The 24978-nt window shown below is 35.5% G+C and overlaps 1 protein-coding gene across 1 annotated transcript in view; it reads right to left on the bottom strand.

Moving 5' to 3' along the window:
- Positions 1-5655: 5655 nt before the first annotated feature.
- Zpld1 (zona pellucida like domain containing 1) overlaps positions 5656-24978 on the bottom strand; it is a 38289-nt gene continuing 18966 nt past the window's right edge. Inside the window, exons 5-10 of the mRNA XM_052159019.1 lie at positions 20103-20200; positions 18659-18739; positions 13661-13832; positions 12366-12474; positions 6216-6245; positions 5656-5831 (exon numbers count right to left, since the gene is read on the bottom strand). Of these exons, the coding sequence (XP_052014979.1) occupies positions 5656-5831; positions 6216-6245; positions 12366-12474; positions 13661-13832; positions 18659-18739; positions 20103-20200 (666 nt within the window). The remainder of the gene's footprint in view (positions 5832-6215; positions 6246-12365; positions 12475-13660; positions 13833-18658; positions 18740-20102; positions 20201-24978) is intronic.

Genomic DNA, 24978 nt, shown 5'->3' with positions numbered 1-24978 from the left:
TGGCAGCAATACCAGCCTAGAGAGATGAGTCCACAAAGTTAGTAGTCATTGGGTGGAGGCAGGTTTCTTCACAGGTAAAATTGTGAGTGTAGCATCAACTGTGTGTGCACTATTTTATCCAAGGAAAGAATCTCTGCAATAATTAAATAACTACACCATTCTATATTTAACCATTCTCTTTGTTACCATTTTAAATGAGATTGCATTAGAGCTGTAGAATCACAAATCATTTATGACAAAACACAAGAAAGATTAATTTGGAAAATGAGAGAAAGCGTCATTATACCTATATGTAATACTTAATGACATACTGCAAATAATTAAAATTTTAAAGAACTCTTTAAAAAGAGAGGTGAATCAATTTGCCCCTCACTGTGTTCAGAAGTTGAGGTGAGATACCAAAAAATAGGGTTTCATCTCCATAAATTGTAAATGGGATCAATTTCTTTCAGAAACAGCAAGCTGAATTATTCTCTTTCTATTACACCTCCTTGGTAACAAATAGCAGCCTTAAATAAGTTGATTCTAATTCTAAAGAAGTAAATTATTGCCAAAACATTATTTTTTTCCCTAAGGCAGCCATTCATGTGCACCTGTTGTTCACACCTTTAAAAGCACAGGCACAAAGCTATGTAGGAAGAAAGAAATGGCCCCATGATTTATACACCCTTGATTCAGATCTGAAGCAATTGTCAATCCGTCACTCTTCAAGAATTTACAGTGTTGAGTTGAATAGCCTAACAAGCAAGATGACTAAGTAATGAATTCTGTTTTGTACAATGCTACACACAGTTTTGCCCCTAATGGAACTGAACCCCACTGCTTTTGACTCTAGCTAAACACCACAGCAAGACTACTCTCTTTTTCATTGAAAATGAAAGGGAAAATCAAGGTAGTTATGTTGCTAATGTAGATGAGAAGGAAATATTCAGATTCTTGAAGCAAAGGAGAATTGGAGATAATAATCATAATTCTCAGTTTCACTTCACAGGGATTTAAATATGAAGACTGCTTAGCAGAGGTCTCTGTTATGTTGAGTACAAATGAACAAAGTCCAACCCCCTAACCCAAACCAAGTCTTTCCTGGCTGTTTCAGAAAAGTGCATTAGTCAAGGCTGTTTCATTTCTCTTGTGTTACTTGAACTTGCAGACCAATAAGGTTCACACAAAAGCTGTCAGCCAATGCATTCTCACAAACACAGAAACATAGTGTTTCAACTGGTTTCCATTCATCTGGTTTCCACTGAGCCTGTGCAAGAGGTGAATTGCTTTGTGTTGCGTAAGGGTAACAGCTGTCAACCATTCTAGTCCTGTCTCCTCCAGGAACTGGCTTTGTCTAACACATCGCCTCTCCTCTTCATGCCCAGCCCTGTCCTGTTAGATTTGTCCCCAATTATGTCTGCTACTGTGTCTAATGTTCTTTATTGCCACTGTTATATTATTTCTTTTTTCATACTAGGACTCTCAAAGCCACATAAAACATAGGCCCTGAGTTAATGCTAGGTCATACGTCCTGTATTCTATTTATCCTCATACCACAGGGATAACAGCATTTTTCATAATTCACCGCTTCCCTCCTACTCCTGGGCCAGTCTTCTTTACATTTGATCCATATTATTCATTAATTGTAAAATAGAGTCCTTTTTCATGATCCCTTATATGTACATAATAAATATTTCAAACTACTTGACAGCACTGTCAATTTTTTTGACATTTTTTATGCATTCATGCCCTACTACCCCAGACTTAGTAGGAACTTTTGTTGCTAAGGGATTTGATACATGCAATCAGTTCAGAGCCTGACTAGAACAAAAAGCAAGAGAAAGACCTCCTTCCTTGCTACCTTTCAAACTTTGACATTGTGTTTATCTTGCCTTTGACTTGAAGGAAGACATTTGTTCTTCGTGGGTGTGTATTATGCTTCCTGATTGCAGCTATATATACCATCAGTTTCCCTGAAACTCACCTTCCCTGCAGCAGGCCTAAAGCTGGTTCAGACTCTACAGTTCTATGAGGCTATTCCTTTTTATGCATTGTATTACTTTCCAAAAGATAGATGGATGGATGGATGGGTGGGTGGGTGGGTGGATGGATGGATGGATGGATGGATGGATGGATGGATGGATGGATGGGTGGGTGAGTGGCTGGATGGGTGGATGGGTGGATAGATGGATGGTTGGGTAGGTGGGTGGATGGATGGACAGTTGGGTAGATGGGTAGATGGATAGATGGATGGATGGATAGCATTTTACTTTATATTTTGTGTATAAACACTACTTGTGTGCATCATTATTTATTGCCTGTATATGCTAGCAATTTCATATAGAATTCTGAGAAATATTTCACCTTATCCATGCATTTATTTTGTTTAGTAACCAAAACTTAAAGTTCTTTTCCCAATTATAAAGTGGTACTGTTTGTGTTAAAGGTCTTTTTAGTTGCAGATAATTGAACAGTCTTGTTGTCAAAAGCAATAGATCTATGGTCTGTGTCTTCTTTAATTTATACATATGGAATGAAAGTATGTGTTCAGGTTCTCGATTCTCTCATAATTCTCTCCTGGAGTACTCTGAAAACTATACTTCATATATGGTGACAGCAGGTATTACCCATGAACTGCTGTCTTCTTGCTTCTGAGGTTCTACTACCTGATGGTATGCAAAGTGATGCTACAGGCTCCACCAATCCCACAAAATTCATGGAGCAGTGATGCTCACTAAGCTAACTTGCTGTACCTAAGGATTCCGTGCCATATCCAGTAAGACTGCATTCTCACTTAGACCTAAAAAGAAGTTATCTTCATTGCTGTGTTTATTCCCACCTCTCCTTCCCTAAGAGGGGAAGATGACATGAGAACTGTCAGATCTGTAACTACAACACAAAAGCCAAGGTCCTTTTTTTTTTAAGATTTATTTATTATATGTAAGTACACTGAAGCTCTCTTCATACATCCCAGAAGAGGGCGTCAGATCTCATTATGGATGGTTGTGAGCCACCATGTGGTTGCTTGGATTTGAACTCATGACCTTCAGGCAGTGATGTTAAGCACTGAGCTATCATTCCAGCCCGGTCCTTTCTTTTTACTACATCCACCAAAGCATTAAAGTCCATCTTACAGCTCAAGTTCCAGGTAAAGGACCATAAATGAAGACCCCAAATTAGCTCCATTGCTAGGAAGCTCAGTGTATCTAGGACAGACTTCATCTGTCTACAGACACTACCCGCCTTCCTTGATGATGTTTACTTTAGAGCCATTCATTCTCAGCATTCCTGAAAGAATAGGCAACATGGAACAGGAAGAAGAAATAAAAAGAAGAAGAATAAAAAGAAGAAGAAGTCTTAAATAAACAGGCTAATATTTTCATTTCAGATTATTTTTATTAATTTTGTACATGTCATCAGACCTTACCCCTGAAGCACAAAAAAAAAAAAAAAATACAGTTTGAGGTATTAAAACTGAAAAGACATTTGCATATATTTGTAAGGTCTTCCTACTACAATAACCAAAAAAAACAAAAAAACAAAAACTCAGAGTAACTAAAACAGAACCTACAATTTGAGTATTACAGGGCAAAGAGGAATGAAGCTAACCTGCTTATATCTTTGCTTTAAAAAGGGCAGCAAAAGGAAATATGAGGCTTGAGGTGTTTCCAAAATGGCATGTGTTAAATATTCTGTTCTATGAAATGAAGTGTAGGGTTTGTTGATTATTTAGTTCTGTGAAAGAAGTGCAGGATTTAAGGGACAAACACTGAAGCAATAACTATCCAAAGGCAAAAAATTCAAACAGATAAGCCAGCTCAATGATCTACTGCACTAGTCACAGAGTTCCAGCTCGAACTGCTAGTAACCCAAGGCATCTCTCTGAGCTAGATTCGCCACAGTATTTCAGTACTGTCCATGGACACAGAGAATCCTACAGTGTGATGATCAGTTAATCATGTTACCACAGAAGGAGGGCAGAATGAACGGGCTGATTGACTTTTTAAGGGGCTTAATTTTTGTTTAATATTGAAGAAATTATCCAGGATTTCTTCCCTCAGGTTCTTTTTCACTTTGTGCCACCCACCTTGAAATAGAAGAGCTGAGGTAATTATATTGATAATTATTGTAATATAAACACTTGCTCCAGAAATATTCAAGCAAATTGGAAAAAGGGTGGTCTTTTAACTTGGTGATTGATTTAATTATTATATTAATTCAATGTACATACTCCACTTCAAGCCAATCTAAAATTGCATATTGATTTACATATGGCATATTAAAATCTGTCCTGAATAATGAATCACAGTGTCGTGACATCAGATTTCTACAGTTAATACAGCACTACTAGTCGCTGCAAATAACAGACTTTGATATATGTCATTGAGTTCTTTTACTGGTTCAGTTGTGGAAACAATTTGAACATAAAATTTGTTTTTGATTTTGTTGAACATGACTTGTTTAAAAATTGAGTAAAATATCATCATCATCATCATCATCATCATCATCATTATTATTATTATTATTGCAAAACAGTTAAAGCATTAAATGTGCTCACCGTTTAGTACTGGGTGAAGCTATTGTTCATTGTGTAGTTATTATAGCATCTAGAAAAGTGATGACTTACAAAGAAAACTCCTTTAGACCATTTATTTCCTCACTTCTCATAAAAAGTTTAGGAAAAAGGAACATCTTTTTCATGCTGGCTCCTAAAATGTTCTACAAACAACACTTACTCTGTATTTCCTCTTTGTTCTAGGATAAAAAGAACACTGGCCTGCTGGGAAACCCTAATGGGAGAGTCATGCTTATATGGTACTGACAATGTCTGCTTCTCGTGTTATGACTTGTGAATTAGCAATAACCTTCCCACAGTGGCCTTGATACTAGATACATGGAAGTTGAGTGTTTAACTGCCACGTGAGTTAACTTGTGCTGATGGTCCCACGTGTACCACGACGAAGCTTCACAGCCATTCCTATCCAAAGGAATAATTTGCTAATCCACAATGCAACCTGTGGACATTAAAAACCATGTTTGCTATTTGTTATGTGAATAGATTTTCCAAGTGTATTTGTAGTTTTGTTTGGCATTTTCTTTTTAAACAAATGTCATCAGGATAAAAAAAAAATCAATCCATGACACAGTAGGTCGGTAGAAATAGTAGTTAACTCACAAATGTCCCTTTAAAATGTAGCCTTAAGCTGAAATTACCTGGAATCATAAAAACAAAACAGTAGCTTGTGTTTTTAGATCAAATACAGTAATTTAAAACCATTGCATGGGGCTTTACTGCTTAGAGGAAAATGAAACAAATTCTTTCTTTTTTCCTCCATGGCTAGATTGACCTCTTACGCCAACAATCAACAGAAATTACAAATGAAGTGAAAAATGCCTGACCTTATAAGGTCTATGTCCTGAATATTTTTTATTTATTGTCAATGTGCCCTCTGATGATAAGAAACTGGGGTTGGCCACTTACATAGGTGGCAGTCACAATATCATCAAAAAGTCTTTCACTATCTTAACACTCATGAGCTACACAATAAGAAATCTTCCTAACCTAAGAAAAAAAAAATCAAGTGTGGCTGTCTTTGACCTTAGATGGACTGCTGACCACAGTCACACAGAGTGGTCAGTGACACCTTCCTCCTGGAGCAGGACCAGTCACTGTCATTCAAAGACAGGATTTCTTACGCCATTCAATACCAAGCTGGCGGATCCCTTTCGGTGTAGAAGGGTCAGTGAGCACAAGAGGAGAGAGAGGCACATGACTCCCAGAATGACCATTCCTGAGATCAGAGAGCTGGTGACGGCATTCAGCTGAAACGGAGGCACACTCAAGGAACCTGTAAGAAACACATACACTGTTTCACAGTCTTCAAGGTGTACTTTACACACCACCTTCCCACTTTGCTCCTATAGAATATCCCTGACCAGTATTTCACAGCAGCACACTGGAGTATGTTATAATGTATTGACTACAATTCAACCGAAGACCCAAAAAATCAGAAGTTTGATATCCCAGTAATGAAACAAACCAAAATAAAAGCTAAAGGTTTTAATAAAATTGGCCAACACATCACACATGGGTTTAAAATCCTTTTGTGAACTGTTACTTAAAACTTAGCAAACTGGGGAAACTAGAACTCAATATACTGGCCAGCTACAGTTTCATAACAGATCGCCGAAACATTTTGAAACATAGCACTTTTATTTGCTAATTATCTTACCAAGCTGTGAATTGTTGGTTGGAGTCTCATCTGAGGAGAGATAATAGAAAAACAGAAGTGAAAACATCGATGCACGCATTTGTTTTTATGTGTTCCAGCTCCCTAAATTTTAATACTCCATCCTATTAATTTTCTTTCCCAACCCCTCACCCGAGCTCCATGGAGTATTCGTGAATGAAAGCCTATAAACTTTTCTTTTCCAAATTTCTACTCTGCCTATATGGAATATCATCCTCACGTCTACAAACACAGTCACAAAATATATTACACTGTATCCTTTCCTGCCGACATTTTTTTCATCATTTTCTCTCTGGCAGGTTGGGGAGGGCAGTAATTGTTAACAGCTATTACATTTTTGATGGGCCTATAACCTGCCATTTGTTGTTCGCTACAGAGAAATATTCATTATTTAATGTCACTCTATTTTAAGTGTTGCCCATTTGCCTAACATAATCTCCAAAAACATCATTATGAGATCCAAGAAGATAAATGCACACTTAGTAACTGAACAAAAGGTCAAATGGAACCTGAACTTGAGTCAGAGTCCTCCTGGTTTCTGCTAAGAGGAACGTTGGGGCTGTCAGCTTTCCCTTTTCCTTGGTGAACGTCGCAGCATCAATGAGCACATATACTGAGCTTCCCCAATCCTATTGCCGCATTTGCAATCATGTTAAGATAAACCTTTGAGTCTGCAACTAGAGTATTTCATGTTCACATTAACGTGTACATGTGTGCTTGTGATTGTTGCTTAAATCATAAGATATGCATAGTTGATTATTATTTAAACACTTTTTTTCTTTTACAATTAATGCATGTGTAACTGTAACACCATTGAGACCATAAAGTACTACTTCATGGGTTGCCATATTTAACCCTCAAGTTGGCTTAGACATTATTGCCACACCCATCTTACAGGTGAGTAAATTTCCATCTGTCATTACCTCTATGGCAAAGTAAACATATGTGAACATCACAATTCCAGTTCAGTCTTCTTTTCTAAAATAACATAAACTGACCAAGTATAGAAAAATATTTCAATAGTTGAAATATTAATCTTCACAAACAAAATTATTTTATATACTTGCCCCAGGGAAACATTTTTAAAATATCTGATTCTGTCTTCTTTCACACACTTGATTCATGCCACAAAATATAGTTCTGTTATCACGTCCTGAAATAGAGATTTCGAGGCTAATATGTCTTTCACTCAGAGAACTCTTTACAATGTATGTGAGCATTCATTTTGGGGATGGTTTACAATGTGCACTGGTATTCATTCAGAGAATGCTTTACAATGTGCACTGCATTGTATTAGGACAAAAAAGAAAAATGACACTCATAGGAACATCCCAGCCTTCCCTTAAAATCCCTATACAGTTATTTTTTTTTCTCATGGAAATAAATGAGATGAATGGACTGTGGAGATTCATCCGAAAGACTTCCATGTCCTTTTTATAAGATAAGTTGAAATCCTTTTTATATGTCCTTTCTGGGGTACATTTAATTCCTTTTAGATTGCTTTGAGTAAATAGCTCCTTTCTATGAAATGTTCAGAATGAAGCAGAGATGCTAAGAATAGATTCCTCAAGCACACACACACACACACACACACACACACTCACTATTTTCTTCATCCTAAGGTTAAAAGAACATCAAAACTTCTGCAATCCCATTACCAACCACTACTGAAAAAAACAATATTCTGGATACCCCCCATGAACACTTGGCTATGAGCAAAATGTCCCTGTGTGTTAAGACAAAACCCCTCATGTCAAATGGAAGCACTAGTTCCAGCTTCTACAGCAGAGAAGATAAAAGCATTGTGCCACTGTCAGATAGCTGCATCCAAACCATGTACTGTTAGGATGTAGTTTGAAATTTCCTTTGAATAGCTTCTGTAGAGGATTGGTTTTCTGTTTGTTGTTTTTGATATCCTCTAATTTACTGTGTCATTGTAATTAAAATCAGTGTGTAGCCCTGAAGAGGAGGCAGATATTTCTTGGGAGTGTTGAGTCACCATTGGCTTCTGAGTTCCTTCCAGTCCTATCAGTCTTGATTTGTACATATATGCCAAAAGAAAGGCATTAAGGCTGAAAGTATAGTATCCTGGACTGGCATTTGTGTTCTCTTAGGGTCTGTATAACGTCTGCCAAGGATCTTCTAGCTTTCATCGTCTCTGGTGAGAAGTCTGGTGTGATTCTGAAAGGTCTGCCTTTATAAGTTACTTGCCCTTTTTCCCTTACTGCTTTTAATATTCTTTCTTTGTTTAGTGAATTTGGTATTTTGATTATTATGTGCTGGGAGTATTTTATTTCTTGAATCTTACCAATAATATTTTCCATGTAAATCTTCAGTGTTATCTGAAAATGTTTATAATTCCACCTTCCATCAACTTAGAATTATCTTTTTGCCTATCATTTTATCTATATAATTTCCATGATAATCTTCAATTTTAACATGTTTTTTTCTATATATTTCTACAATTTTATCAGAAATATTTTCCATGCAAATCTTCAAGTTTATCAGAAAATGTTTATAATCCCACTTTTAATCAACTTATGAATACTTTTATGCCTACCATTATTATACCTATATAAAATTTTCCATTATAATCTTCAATTCTAACATCTTTTTCTACATTTTTCTACAGTTTTATCAGAATATTTTCCACTTAAATCTTCAATTCTATCATAAAATGTTTCTATCCCATACTTAAATTAATTTAGTAATGCTTTACATTACATATCTACCACTTTACTCCTTAATTTCCCATGAAAATTGTCAATTTTAACATGTTTATCTAAATATTTTCCATGTAAATCTTTAATTTTATCATAAAGTGTTTTTACTTCCCTTTACTTCCCTTTTCAATAAATAAAGTGTTTTTTAAAAGGCTGAAGGTATTACATAAGTTTGAATATTAAACTCAGTGAGATGTGCAAAGAATTTTCAACTGTCAGAGGATTCACGGGGCAGAGGCAATAGTAGCAGTATCACAGCTGTGCATACCAGAAATGGCATACATATTGCAATGATGTGTTCCCCTTCACACCACATCTAAAAAGCTGTACTAAGTGAAAATATGTAAACAGTACTCACTGGGAAGATAATATGCAGAATAAATATTTCCCTTATCTCTGGCAAACTTAAAAGGTGTTTAATTACTTATGTTGCCTAATGAACTCTATATTTTACATTTAGACAAGCACTAAACTTTTAAAAGTTCCCATTGTATAATGTGTGTTAATAGTCTAGCTCTGAACTCTACATCCCTTAAGGGGAAACTTCATGAGTTAGTTTCTAGCAGAGTGCCTGTCCTATGTAGAGACTAAATAAGTGTGTGCTTATGAATTATTAACTACCCCAAAACTTAATGATACTACTTGAACAAGAGTTCAAACTTTGGGTTATTCATAGCAACTCAACGTTAGCAAAACAAGTGTTCTTGTTTTCCAGAATTTGTACCAGATTTACTCACCACAGCCAACTGTCTACATTAGAAATGTTAACATTTAGAAGCTTCTAGAAAGAACACTGCAGAAACTTTAAGGATTTTACATTTTAAAATATATGGAAATTTTTATAAATGACCTAACAAAAGGGATAATGTTATTGGGCAAAAATAACAAAAACAAACTTGATTTCATTAAAAAGCAAAACAAAAGAAGATTCCTAAGACTTTTCAACTAAGAAAAAGTGACATAAGCCAGAAATTTCCCTAGCAGCGATTGGCTGGCTCACTTAGTAAATCGAGCAAAACTTCCAAGGATCCGGGCTTTATAGCAGGCAAACCAAGCCTGAAATGGACTTCCCTATAGAAAATCCATCATTACATCTAGAAGGATAACTTTTAGAAGACTCAAGCAAAAACTTTAGTGAGCTAAAGAAAAAAAGGATAGCTCTGGTCATAAAGCTGGATATTAATTTTACATGGGCTTTGTCTAAGGGTAAACATGCCTTGACTTCTGGACTCTGGTGGAACTTTTAAGACTGCATGGATCTTGTAGCATTCCAATGTTGATATATCGAACTGTAAGCACTGAGGCCATTTTAATGACTAACCTCATGCTATTGATCAAAATAATAGCAAAATAAAATGAGGTAGAGCGAGACAGAAGGACTCCAAAAGTTGTCACAAGGCTCTGAAGATGATTCTTTCAGGCTTGGCCAGTAGAGAAAGCTAAGTTTGACTGGGTAAGATTCTGAACGTGCTTGATGTGGAAACAGTTCACAAACCAGAAAGGAGGAACTCTGGGCGTGACAACAGGAGCCAGGTTTCTTATGCTTTCAGGATAAACAAATGTGGAAGATAGCACAGCAACTAAGAGTCCTCGCTACATCTGGGTTAGGTTCCCAGCCCTCACATCAGGCTACTCACGACCACCTATGACTCCAAATCCAGAGATAGCGATATTGACTTCTGGCCTCACACATATCTGCTACACACAGAGAGATTCTCACTCACACATAAAAGGGGGCTTTCAAAGATGAGATATTTTAGGGAGTGAGACTTGGGACTGGTGAAATCAAGAAACCTGGATAGGTAGCTTTAATAGGGTTTGAGGGTCTTAATTGTTTACTTTTGAAAATGATCTTATAGTAACAAAATATTTAAAAGTTATAATGTTTAAATTGGCGGGAGGTCCAGGTAAGAAGGAAACAAGGTTACTAATTTGTTAAGCATCCATTCATTATGGACACAGAAACCTCTTTCAGAGGTCATGTTTAATAGGAAAATTATTGAACATACATTCCATAAATATAAAATTAGTTTTGTTTTGCCTGCCCTAAATCATTCCTAATTATTGGAAATAAGAATTAGATTTCTATCCAATGTAATTCAGTCAGCAATTTTTTTATAACTAGATAGAATTAAGACTTGGGTCTTTAACAAACCCCAAAATAGTCATCTTCCAACCGTTCAGACAAATCCTCAGAGAGTGGAGACTAAGCTTGAAATCTCAGATTTAACAATTTTCTGAATTAAGTAAAGGTCCTGATGGCTTCTTTTTCAATAATAGTATGCTTATTCAAACATGATATTAACTCAATTTCAAGCATTTTTAATCTAAAAGTACTCTTTTACTTAATTATGTATTTCAGGAAAACAGGGTTTTTGTTCTATTAAATGGGTGACATTGGCAAAAAGGTAAAGACAATTTAATTGAAAGATAATATCAGCCTTATGGCTAATATAAAATTTAGAAAATATTATTATCATATAAACCAAACCAAAATTGTTTTTAGAGGACATTTGCAACTACTTTATAAAGTATCTTTAAACCCACCTTTAAAAACTCTACATACTAAACATGAGGAATCATATATCCAGCAAAAATGCAGTAATTAGTAGTCATGTGACTTTTTAGAATAAAAGCTAGACCTAGAGTCGAGTGTGTCCAGCTTCAGTTTCAGTGACATTTACCACATGTCTGATTTTTCCAATCAGTTCTGGAAGCATCTAGATTGATACAGAATTAAATTCATATCCTTTGTCACATCTGTGTGTTTTTGTGCATAAACATGTGTGAAAAAAATGTTTGTGTCCATAAGGATATATGCATACTGACACAGTGCTCAGGTGCACATATAAATGTGTGCCTGTGAACATGTACCACTTGGTAGAGAAGGAAGCAATGGAGCCAGTGGTACTAAACCTGGACAACTCAACAATGTTTAATAAGATGATTGACAAAGACATAGAGAGTTCAGAAAAGAAAGACATGGTTGGGGGCAGTAAGTTAAGAAAAGGTTTCCAGAACAGAGGGCATAACTTGTGGGGAAAAAATGTTGCTTTTTTAAAAAAGATACTCTTTTTACTTGTGTGTGTGTGTGTGTGTGTGTGTGTGTAAAATGAGAAAATATACAGAAGGCAACACTGCCTCTAATGTAAACACTGGGTAAATGAGAAACTGTTGTGATATTAAACTTATTCACTAGTCTCATCGTTAAGTAGTGCTGTTTAGAAACAGGAACCTCTCCTTAGAGACCAAGTAGTCCACCATTTTTGCCTCCTTCTCTGACTAAATACAAAAAGAGGGGCTTTTTTTTTATTAGACATTTTCTTTATTTACATTTCAAATGTTCTCCCCTTTCCTGTTTCCCCTCCGGAAAATACCCTATCCCATCCTCCCTCCGCTGCTTTCTTACCGCTCCGGGTGATGATCGGTCCTGCAGACAGGACCGCGTTTCCAGAAGTGCTCTGCGGGGTCCAAGTTGTCCATCTCTGAGCATCTCTCCTTTTTCTGTTGCCACAAATCTGAGGTGTTAATGAAAACAAATGAAATTCCACCCCAGCACAAAATTGTTTCTTTATGGCCATTTGGAAAGCAGATTCTTTTGGAAGACATACCACATGTTTAATTTTATTCATTTCCTTCTGTGCATTTATTTAATTACTTTGCATATAAATACTGCAGCGTTTCTTCTCCTAGCTTGGACCACATTTCTTATTTCCTCCCCGCTGTAATTGTGCACTGCCTCATTAGTTTACATAGCTCAACAGCTCTCCTGAAAACAAGCTGTGTTTATCAAACTCGGCCACTTTTATTTCTCTCAAGCCTTTAATAAATTCTTCCCTAAAATGTTGGTCAGCATAGACCCAAAATAATGTGAGCTCTGCTTTTTGCCTCCATCTAATCCAGTGAGTTAAGACCAAAGGAATCAATGAGTTTAGGAAATAACTTCATATTTACACACATATTTGGGGATTAAATATAAACATTAAAGCTAGTTTAAATTTGAAAAACTACTCGTGCTTGTTCTCTGGTTAATATTAATGTAATTCTAGGGACCCTGTCTAAATATAAAAGTTCTGAATTTCTTAAATTTCTACCTCACTTTATCTACAGTTTGATAATGGCTTTATCCCATTTGATCCAGATCTTTCAGAGACTTTTAACTTTTAATTGAATGTGTTCCTGAACCATCTGGCACTAATCCATCTTCTAGAACCAGCCCAACCCTCCTCATGTTTCTCTTCACCATCTGCCCCTCCTATCCCATTACCTGTGTCTATAACTTCTGAGCACCCTTGGTGTGGGCTGTCTCTCACACTTGGTCTTTACCCTGCTAGAGATTATCCCATTCTCAAAATCACCAGCCATATCATCCCCTCTGTCAATCCCACCAACTGTCCTCTCCTTTATCAAATGACAATCACTCCACTTGCTACAACCCACATACTCATCTGCCTTTGCTACTATTGCTTTTGTTTTGTTTTTTGACCATTCTTTCATGATCCGAACAGATAAGCCAATTGAACCCAAATCCACGATAGCTTCAACACTTCATACCCAGCTTGGCACAAAATAGGCAATCAATAAATCCTTACTGATTGAACAATCAGCTCATAGTTCACCCTGACCTATGACTTTCCTGAAAGCTAATAGTCCTTCAGCTTAAATCAGTTCAGTGACTTAAAGTGAAATTGCTTATAGACGTACTGGCATGAGGAGAGGGCAGTCGTCAGCTCTGCAGAGTTTCGTGAGGCAGTGCAGGAAGACAGTGGACATTTTTTGATTCTTGTGTTTCACAAAACGGAAAACTTCAAATGAAAACCGGCCCCGTTGGCTTCTGCCATTTTCGATGACAGTGGTCTGAGGATCTTTGTCACAGCTACATTTGAGGGGATCAGAAAACAGGGCATCACTGGAAAGTACGACCACCTGAGACTCATGGACTAATGGGCTAATCTGTGTGACACAAAGGGCACCCTCATTACATCATAAGCTAAAAACATGCTTTCTTGCAGATAATGGGACAGGTACAAACAAATCAAGTAGTTGTGACAAGCATAAATAGATCGTAAAATGTAAACAGAGCAGTTTCTGGCCACAGGGTAACATCAATTTTAGGAGCTCCATACTGTTCCAGGATTCAAAGGTTTGAATGATGTAAACTAAACATGAAACCACCCTCCCATGTCCATACCACACTCACATGTAAATCCTTTGGCGGGAGGGGGGGGATTATTGTACATATTTTGTATTCTCCCAGGATATTTGAAAATAGAGATATATTCATATAAGAAAAGGTTATTTTAATACATTTTACATAAACCATTTCATTCTTCAGATCCCCATCACTATTTTTAAACAACAGTAGAATGTTCCAGTGTACACTAAAGCTAGAATTTTTTAATCAATTCCTTATTTAATTAAAATTGATTTCTTTGATGATCATTGTAATAAAAAACTAATGACTATTAAATCTACACAAAATATTACACATATCTCTAGGATAATTTAATTTATTTACCACATTTCCTTCTATAAATGCTATATAAATATATACATATATAATTGCATATTATATATATATTATTGGATTGTTTTCTGCTTGATTGACAGTAATAATTTTAATGTATGCTGTACATACTATAAATAAGCTTGTTTATTTTTTCATATATACTGAAAACTGTGTGCTTCCTTTGCCAAATTCTACTGTGACCTTCCCCTTTCTGATTCATTAAAGATTTTCATGTAGTAGGGAGATGGGTTCCTGAGTTGATACATATATTGCAAGTTGTTATTCCAAAGTTTTAGAAGTATTTTATTCTGCTACTTCTAAAGCTGAATTTTATGTATTTTAAATTAATAATTGATTTGGGGTTTACTATGTTGTATTGAGTGAAGTATAAAACTGATAGTTTTCTTATAATTATTCACTGTTTTGAGATTTTCTTTTTGTTTAAATCCCTGTTTGTTCCCTCTCATTTGTAGCACTCTACTGTGCTGAAATCTCCTGTTCTGAGATCTACTTCTAAACTTACCACTCAATACTTTGTTTCTAGCACACCACTACATCCTTTGCTAACATTAGAACTATTTCTATGAGATCTAGTGGAGCACACTCTCTGCATCTTACTCCCTACCTCATATTTTGCATTTCCTAGGTATTTAATCAGACATTTTTCTTCACCACATTAGCCTGTTGCTTTTTTTCAAATAATCTTTTCCCTAATATATTTTAAATTATTAGTGTATTTCCTTTTGAATCCAAGTGGTATTTCTGCATTTTATGAAGATCCAAGTGACAATCTCTTTTATAATATTATTATAATGTTGATATATGTATGTACCATTGTGTATGTGTATAGATTTGTGTACATATATGTATGTGCTTGTGTGTATGTGTTCTTGTGTGTATGTGTGTGTATGTATGTGTATAGAAGTGTGCATGTGTTTATGAGTCTCTATGTGCTTTTATGTGCATGCATGTATGTGTTTGTATGCATAGGTGTGTGTAGGGATTTCATCGTAATATAATTTATATATTTTATATAGCATGTACACACACAATGAAAATAGGCATCAAATACGTGTTTTATTCCATTTAGCTACTTTTTTGTCTGACATTTCAAGATCAGTCGCCTCTTTTTTGTCTTTGCTGTTTCTTTTTATTCACATTTATTACTTTTGCCTTCCATGCCTTGTATTCTATTACTACACGGCTCTATTCATAGGAATATATTCTAGTGACCTCTATTTCCACCTTAAATTTGTCCAGTTTTCCTTTCCCATTTCATTGCTTTTCTTTCTATTTTTATATTTTATTTTCCTGGGTTCTAACAATTTAATCATTTCTACTGACATTTTCTTTCAGTAATTTTAAAATTAGTATTGATATGCTCAGTTACAAGTGTCTTCTATTCTATATTTCTTTGTGATGAATTTATATTTAAAACTATTTTTCTCCCATTTTTCAATAATTTCTTTATTTTAGTGCTTTGCAGCATTGCAAAGAAATGGTTTCTTTGATATGGTTTCTGTCTTAAGTATTGGTATTTAGCTGGACTTGTTACTTTCAGAGGCTCCTAAAGTAAAGTAGAACGGTGAAGACTTTCTTCATGGTTTCTCCAGCTCAAGGGCTCCATGCTTCTGTTTTAAGGCGATAGAAGAGGTGTTCAGCTGCATTGCAATGCTATAGCTGAACTTTCTGTACCCTGCTGAGTTTAAGAAATTCAGAGAATTCATTGACTCTCCTGCTCTCCAAGAGCAGGGAAGGACACTCAGGAGTCTTTTACCTTTCCTTCCATTTAACAAGATCTACTCTTCTAGAGTCTCCAGGAACACTCTCCAACACCACTTCTGAATTTCCCCAGCCTTGGCAACTGTTGGACCTCAGCCCTGCTGCCAGCATCTCCAATTCTCAGGAGACTCCTTTTAGCCACATTGCCTCAAGTCACTTCTAGAATTTGCCCTCAGCAGCAGCCCTCTTCTTTTTTAATTGGATATTTTATGTATTTACATTTCAAATGTTAACCCCTTTCCTGGTTTCCCCTCTGGGGGTGGGGGTGGAGTCTCTGGATGGCCTTTCCTTCAGTTGCTGCTCCGCACTTTGTGCCTGTATCTCTTTAGACAGGAGCCCTTCAGGGTTAAAAATTAGGAGATGAGTGGGTGGTCCCATCCTCCAATCAGGGGCCTTGCCTAATCTCTGGATATGGTCTCTACAGGTCCTCCTTCCCCTATGTTGGGTATTTCAGCCAATCTCATCCCTCTTGGGTCCTGGAAGCCTCTTGCTTTCCTGGCATCTAGAACTTGCTGGTAGCTCCCCCTACTTCACCATCCCTCATTGCTACACACCTCTGTTCAAATTCCTGACCCTCAATACATCATCCCTGTCTCCTCCCATACCTGATCCTGATCCTGTTCCCCCTTTCCCCTCCCCCTCCTCTCTTCTTCCCAAGTCCCTCTCACCCTTTACCTCTCATGAGTATTTTGTTCCCCCTTCTAAGAAGGACTGAAGCATCCAAATTTTGGTCTTCCTTCTTCTTGAGCTTCATGTGGCCTGTGAAGTGTATCTTGGGTATTCCAAGCTTTGAGGCTAATATCCACTTATCAGTGAGTGCATACCATGTGTGTTTTTTGTGATTGGATAACCTCACTCAGAATGATATTTTCTAGTTCCATCCATTTGCCTAAGAATTTCATGAAGTTATTATTTTTAATAGCTGAGTAGTACTCCATTGTGTAAATGTACCACATTTTCTGTATCCATTCCTCTGTTGAGGGACATCTGGGTTCTTTCCAGCTTCTGGCTATTATATATAAGGCACCAGCAGCCCTCTTTTACCCTCTAAAATTTCCAGTAGATAACCCAAAATAATTAGGAAGTTGTCACCATACACCATATTTATCCCATAAGTCTCAAGATCACATTCAATATGATTCATTTGTGATGATTACAGAAATAATGCTGGTAAGTAAATGTCAAATCGCAATGATACTTGTAGTTTATAGTGGCTTTTTATACAAGTGAGTCTCACTATATACAAAGTTATGTATGTCACTTCTTAAGCTTCACTTCTTCATATACTTACGTTTTTAATTTTCAGGAATGAAAGGATCAAGAGGATGAAAGGGTGAAATTATAAAATAATTTCCATTTAATAACTCACCACATGATAGCTGCACTGATGTGAACTCCTTGACTAACTGGTTCTCTGTCATTCACTGTTTTTTTTTTATTGCTGTGTATGCAATTTACTCCTGCTTTACAGTTTACTAAACCTGATAGACTACAATATCATAAATCCTGAAAAATATACTTCTAAATTTGGAAGGGTCAAATCAAAGAACATAAACTCCTTTAAGCCTTTTCATATACACTGACATTTTTTTCTCCAAAACCTAGCTGAGTTTAACCTCTCCAGAAATCTAATATATTAAAAATGTAGTTTGGCCATATCCTCTAAGCGCCATCTTAACCTTGATTAGCCAATAAAGCACATTCTTTGGTTTCCCATTATGTTTCACCCATCATGTGTCAATAACTGCAATGATCTGAGCCAAGTGCACTTTACAAGTGTGATTAGAAGACATTGCTTATCTCTCAAGTCTGTTCTGCTGTCAGATAAAAATGCTGAAGGGGAGTTGGAATGATTGAATGGTTTTATGATCAATGTCTCCTTTCCTTAGACATAGATTGCATTCACTCTATCACTGTCTATTGGGGAACCAAGTTGAAATTACTGGCTCTGATAAAAAAAAATAGCAGGCTATATTAAACTTTCATATTAAATACTGATAAATGAACAAAAACGCATTTGGATCTAAATTTTCCAACTATTACTTTAGTTTTACTGTCTTTTTGACATATGATAAGATGGTATAACTGCCAATAAACAATGCCATCCTGTTGCTCTCTTTTATTGAGAATGATAACCTTATAGTCTACAGTACATGAGAATGTGAAATATCCCCTATCTCCTAAGCATGAATAAAACATTGTTAGTAGATGCAACTTAGTTACAATTCTACTTCTACAACAGACTTGCCAATATTTTGTGTTGCAAACTGTTTTTAACTTTTGTACTACAGCCTAAAAGTCCAAATTGTGAAAGTTTCAAGTGCTGTATAAATTGTTTGTATGACCTATATATTACATTTTAATTTTCTATAATGGGGTCTTTGGTTGCAAAGCAAGATTTAGACACCTACCTGAGGAAGAGATCATACCGGGTATCATCATTTGGATTCCCAGATGGGGTCGTATAGCAATAATCCATTAAAACATTCCATCTGCAGAGAGAAACAAACATGATCTGGTTCAGAATCCTCCTAGAGTCTTGGTAGTCAATCCAAGGAAAGTATTAGCCAACTTCTTAACATTTGAATTATATTTTCAATATTTGCTATCTACAAAAGTTTCTTGTTTATTAAACATTTCTCTAAAAACTATGCATTTAGAATTCTGCAACAATTGTCAATTGAAATGGAAATGAATGTCACAAATAACAGAAGGTAAGGCGGGTGGATAGTCAAAGCCTGGAGAAACAAAACTGCAAAGTGAATTGCACTGCCATCCAGATACATTTCAGTATGATTCACACTGTTTAAAGAAGTTACGCTAATGCCATAAAAATACAGTCATAATGACATAGTTAATGTGTTTGGTGTATGAATTGACTCAATAGGGATAGGAGTGGGATTTCCTGATAGCATTTTATCAGTAGAAGCCACGAGGATACAGAACTTTCTTCCATCAGATTATATTAGAGTAAGATTTATGACTTTCATCATCCCAGTGCTTTGCATCATATATATATATAGTCACAGGAAATAAATGTGAATAATAAGTAAAATGATTTTAAATAGTTTCATGCTGCATAATTAATGGTTAGAAGGACAGAGAGAATGTGAAGTTACACCCCACTTCTACAGTATACAAATGTCCTAGGGAGTCCCAAATTTAAAACACAGTCTACACCCCACAAATAAACCACCATCTGTTACATAGTTTTAAAGGGTCAAATAGGATCTTCAGCATTTAAGTTCTCATATTTTTATTTGTTTGTTTCTTGTGGGGTTTTTTGCTTTGTTTTTATTTTGCTCTTATTTTAAACAATGCCATGATATGATCACTTTCAGTTCTGAGGATTTTCTTTTTGAGGTGTTATTTTCCTAGAAAGTTGAAGTGAATGTTCAAAAATACAGTTGGCTTTTATTTATTTATTTGCAGAGTTCTTTCTGAAAACTGTTTTATATAATTTTAGTACAGATTCTTACTGTGACAGTTACTTTATAAATTTTCGATACACCTACAGAGCCAATAAAAAAATTACAGGTGTATCAAATGACATTGCACTAGCTATTTATCTGATGAAGAAATATAAACCATTCTGGCATCCCAGAAGATCACCACAAGGCCTCTTTCAGTCATTACTCCTGTTTGTTTATGGGAAGCCTTGCTATTTCACAATTAATGACATAAAATGAGTAGCACTCCTGTAGCCCTTATAATTTGTTGTATATTTTTATTAGTGTGACTTAATGGTGTGGCAATGATCATATATTTCAAGTAAGACTTCAGAATGAATAAGCTAACATTATGCCTGGGGAAAGCTAAATAATTTAGCTAATCAAGGTAAGGGTACACAATTACCTGCCATCCAGATTAGTAGCTTGCACAGCTGCAAACACTTTGGTTTTCAAGGGTAATCCTATACTCGGGATAATTAATTGCTCTCTGTAGGTTGAATCCTAATGATGAAATAATAAATAAACCACATGTCATTACCTTTCTATCAATAGAAACTTTAATACTTAAAATTGTTAAAGAAACAAAGATCATTCAAATCAGCATATATTTACATAATTGACTCCAAAGGGATTTATTTCACCCACATGTTGGCAAAAATTCTCCAAATACAGATGAATACAAAAAGTTGATTTTGGTGCACATATTGTCTTGTTTACATGATTTAATTACATATGATGGTTAATATTTAGTACATGTAAATTATATTAAATAGTTAATGGTTAGTATCACTTTGTTTAGTATTCAACTTTCAATATTGTGTTGATTTAAATTAGGACTCTATTTACTTTTATTAGTCTCTAATTTAAGTTTCCTTTAATTAAATATGCTTCAGTTGAAGCCTTTCACTGTTGGAGTGCCAGGTGCTCATTTTGTGAAATCTTTCATTTATCTAGAATCACTTCTGATCTGATAATCCAAATTTACCAAAATTTAACTTACAGCCAGAGGGGAAAGAAGATAGAGGAGAGAGAGAGAGAGAGAGACAGAGAGAGAGAGAGAGAGACAGAGACAGAGAGACAGAGACAGACAGAGACAGAGAGACACAGAAAGACACAGAGACAGAGAAAGACAGAGTCAGAGAGAGAGAAAGACAGGGGAGACACAGAGAAACACAGGGGAGAGACCAATATAATCTCTGAATTGTCAAAATTTCTGCAATAAAAGACTTGTTCAAATTTTCCTTTTCCTTAAACATTTTAGAGCAATTCTAAAAAACTTATACCTATCAGCCCCCAACATCACAGTAAAGTAGCAAGGTAGAAATTCAAAAGTTAACTTTCAAAAATTATTTTTGTAAAATTAATAACTCAAAATATTTGCTGTTTTATAGCAAAATCATTTTTGCCATTCATTGTGAAATTTTAGTCACCAAAGGTTATGGAGCATATCACATTTATTTGGTTGGAGAAAAGCAGCATATTTAGAATTTTTAACATTAAAACAGTAGGGTTTGGATATATGACATTTGAAAGAATTGCATCCATGAGGGAACATTCCATTTTTGAGACAGACAGATGCAGGAAAGACTGCATGATGCATTTGGGGAAATGTAAGCCTCTGTATTTCTAATCATTGTCTACACCTATGTGATAAGTAGTGATGTCTCTTTTTTTCTCTTTTTTTTATTCGATATATTTTTTATTTACATTCCAAATGATTTCCCCTTTTCAGGCCCCCCCACCCCAAAAGTCCCATAAGCCCCCTTCCCTCCCCCTGTTCTCCCACCCACCCATTCCCACTTCCTAGTTCTGGTTTTGCCCTATACTGCTACACTGAATCCTTCCAGAACCAGGGGCCACTCCTCCGTTCTTCTTGTACCTCATTTGATGTGTGGGTTATGTTTTGGGTATTCTAATTTTCTAAACTAATATCCACTTATTAGTGAGTGCAAACCATGATTGATCTTTTGAGACTGGGTTACCTCACTTAGTATGATGTTCTCCAACTCCATCCATTTGTCTAAGAACACCCCTCCACTGCTGGTGGGTTTGCAAACTGGTACAACCACTCTGGAAATCAGTCTGGAGGTTCCTCAGAAAACTGGGCATGACACTTCTGGAGGACCCTGCTTTACCACTCCTGGGTATATACCCAGAGGATTCCCCAGCATGTACTAAGGATACGTGCTCCACTATGTTCATAGCAGCCCTATTTATAATAGCCAGAAGCTGGAAAGAACCCAGGTATCCCTCAATGGAAGAATGGATACAGAAAATGTGATATATAGACACAATGGAGTACTATTCAGCCATTAGAAACAATGAATTCTTGAAATTCTTAGACAAATGGATGGAGTTGGAGTAGTGATGTTTCTATATCCACTCAGAGATCTAGTATATTTATTCATAATGTTTCTGGATTTCTTTTCCAGTGTCTTCAAGGAAATTTTAATTCATTACCCATCTTGCTCTTGCATCTTTTGTTTAAATTAATATTGTCCCAAAGAATTGTGACTTTCTTAATGAGAAATGGCTCATAAAACATTTGCAAATGACATCCATCCCCTTTTTGGTTTGATCATGAGTCATCAGATTTTTCTCATCACTGCTTGCATGCCCCTATTTATTCAGCCACTCATCGAACACTAATAGCTAGATACAACTCAAATACAAAAGGCATCTTGCTTTCTATTTTACACAGAAATAGTTACTTTCTTATTACACAGAGAAGGCCACAATTCCAGTAAAAATGAATTCAATGCATAGAAATGTCATCTCCAATAAAAGTTACTTTTTTATAAATAAAACTTTCTTAAGCAATTAGACTATGTCCTATTATACACAAACATGTCAGAAGGAAGAAAGCTGTATCCAGACACTGTGTAGCTGTTTCTGTTCTTACAACATCAGACCACAGAAAAGAGTTCAGCATTAGGCATGTAAAATAAATTGCAAGCATGCCTAGGGATACATATTTCTCTAGAGGAAAGTATGATTACTAATAGCTGTAAATAACATTAAATTTTAAATACTACAATGCAATTACATTTGAGTAACTAAAGAGTATTATCCAAAATAAATAATAAATGTGGTTTGGAATCAATTAATGAAAGTATTCCAACATTTTCTTTTCTAATATAAATTCCTGATTTTTAATGTTTCATCGTATAGTAAAATAATATGATGTTAGACTAGTTTGGGACAATGATATTTACACATGAGCACAGTTAATGATACATGTCCCTCTATGATTTTCAAGATTCATAGAACAGACACTAAAATAGGTGAATTAAACATAATGATTACCCTTAGCTTACAGAAATATCTCTACACTAGTTCATTTTTTTCACTAATAAACCATACTCGTAAAAGACATAAAAAGAGATAAAATATTTACAGGGGTGTAGAGGTGTATTGAAATGTTCTATTTTATATTTTTAGTCAAATTGTCTATAAAGCTAAATTTGCTTTAAAATAGTAAATCTTTAAACTTAAAAAAAAGTTTAAAACTGTATCTATGAAGAGGACTCAGTGGTTCAAAGTCTCACTGCACACCATGAGGGACAGGATTCATTCTCTCCAAAGACACGCAAATGTCAAGAAGCACAGACAAGGGATCCCCTGAGCAAGCTAGCTACCCAGACTAGCCCCATTCGCAAGCTCTGAGTTTGCCTGAAAGATCTTGACTTAGTAAATGAAGCAGGAAAAAAAATGGGGCAAGACTGTTGACAATCTGCCAATAACTCAGGGTTTTAACATTAACTTCTATATACAAATATGTATCACAAATACACATGCATACGCCATACACAGAGACACATAAAAATACCTGTTTTTTTAAGAAATGGTTTAATTTTAAGATGTCATTTGTAAGGAAATTTTACAGTTTAATTTTATTTTAACTCAATTATTAATATTGTAATGACAATTAGTGATTAAAATTCAACTCTTGACACTTTTTTCAATTACAGTATGATAAAAATGATTACCTTCTACTATTGAATTGAAATATGAAGATTATTAAGTTATTTTATTATGAAGATTATTAAGTTTTTATTTGGCATCAACAAAACCTCTGTAGGTTTCTGAATATGCCTGGGCCATGGGACTGTCACACTATTTCTAGTTATGAAGATATTTTAACATGAAGATTGCCTTCTCTCAAAGGTTTGATTTCTGCCTTTCCAGTGGATAAAAATAGCTTAATTTCACAGAAAATAAAGATACTATTGAGTGGTATATGGATTCTGGTTGGTTGGTTGGTTGGTTGGTTGGTTGGTTCGTTTATTGGTTAATTTTCCAAAACAGGGTTTCTCCCTGGCTGACCTGGATTCGCTTTGTAGACTAGGCTGGCCTTAAACTCACAGATATCCACCTGCCTCTGCCTCCCTGTGCTGGAATTAAAGGTGCGCCACCGTGCCCGGCTGGTATTGATGTGTTTTTTCACTATGTTAATAATAAAACTCCTCATCTCTGTTTCACTCAGTATTGATGACTCCAACATGGCCAGCCTCAGTTCTTCCTCAGAGAATTTACACACAGAACTCAACAGAGATAATTCTGCAACTTAAGGCTACTTTTCTAAATATTGAACACAAAAATTATAAATATATGGTTATGTTCTGCATAAAATGCCTGTACTTAGTTGCTAAATATATAGAACCAAGTTGATTTTCAGGGAAAAAAAAGTTTACAAATGGCAGAAAGGCAATCTTCAGTACCACACACTTTAATGTGTTGTTTAGAACTCTGTGGTGTCAAACCACAAACTTATAAACATGATTTTTTTAAATGCCTTTGCAAAATGTCCTACTACAATATTTATAGCTCATTATATTCAACAGATAAAGCGCTGACTTTTAAATCAGTTGCATGAATTATAACTCAGTGCCATGATGACATGAATAATAATGCAAAAATCAGATTCATAATTTACAAAAATGTTGGTTGATAGATTGAAAAATTGATATTTAAATCAGGCATTTAAAATGTATGAATAAAAATTTTAATCAACATGAAAATATCATTTGGGGGATTAATGTTACACTTATAAATAGAAACCCATGTATTTTTCACATGTTGCTGCCACTCTCGATATTTACATGACAAAAGTTTAGACAATGCTGTCTCATCAGTACAAATTATTTCAGATGTGACAGAGCAGTCATCAGCCAGAACCCATGTTCAAATTATTAACACATTCATCACCAATGATTCCTCCGAGAGATGTATCATTTGAACTGTGTGTATCTTTGTCTTACAAGCACACTACTGTCCCA

The sequence above is a fragment of the Apodemus sylvaticus genome, chromosome 15, assembly GCF_947179515.1.
Source record: "Apodemus sylvaticus chromosome 15, mApoSyl1.1, whole genome shotgun sequence".
In the NCBI taxonomy this organism is placed as follows: Eukaryota; Metazoa; Chordata; class Mammalia; order Rodentia; family Muridae; genus Apodemus; species Apodemus sylvaticus.
The sequence above is the reverse complement of the archived record's forward strand: the minus strand, read 5'-3'. Positions and strand labels throughout refer to the sequence as shown.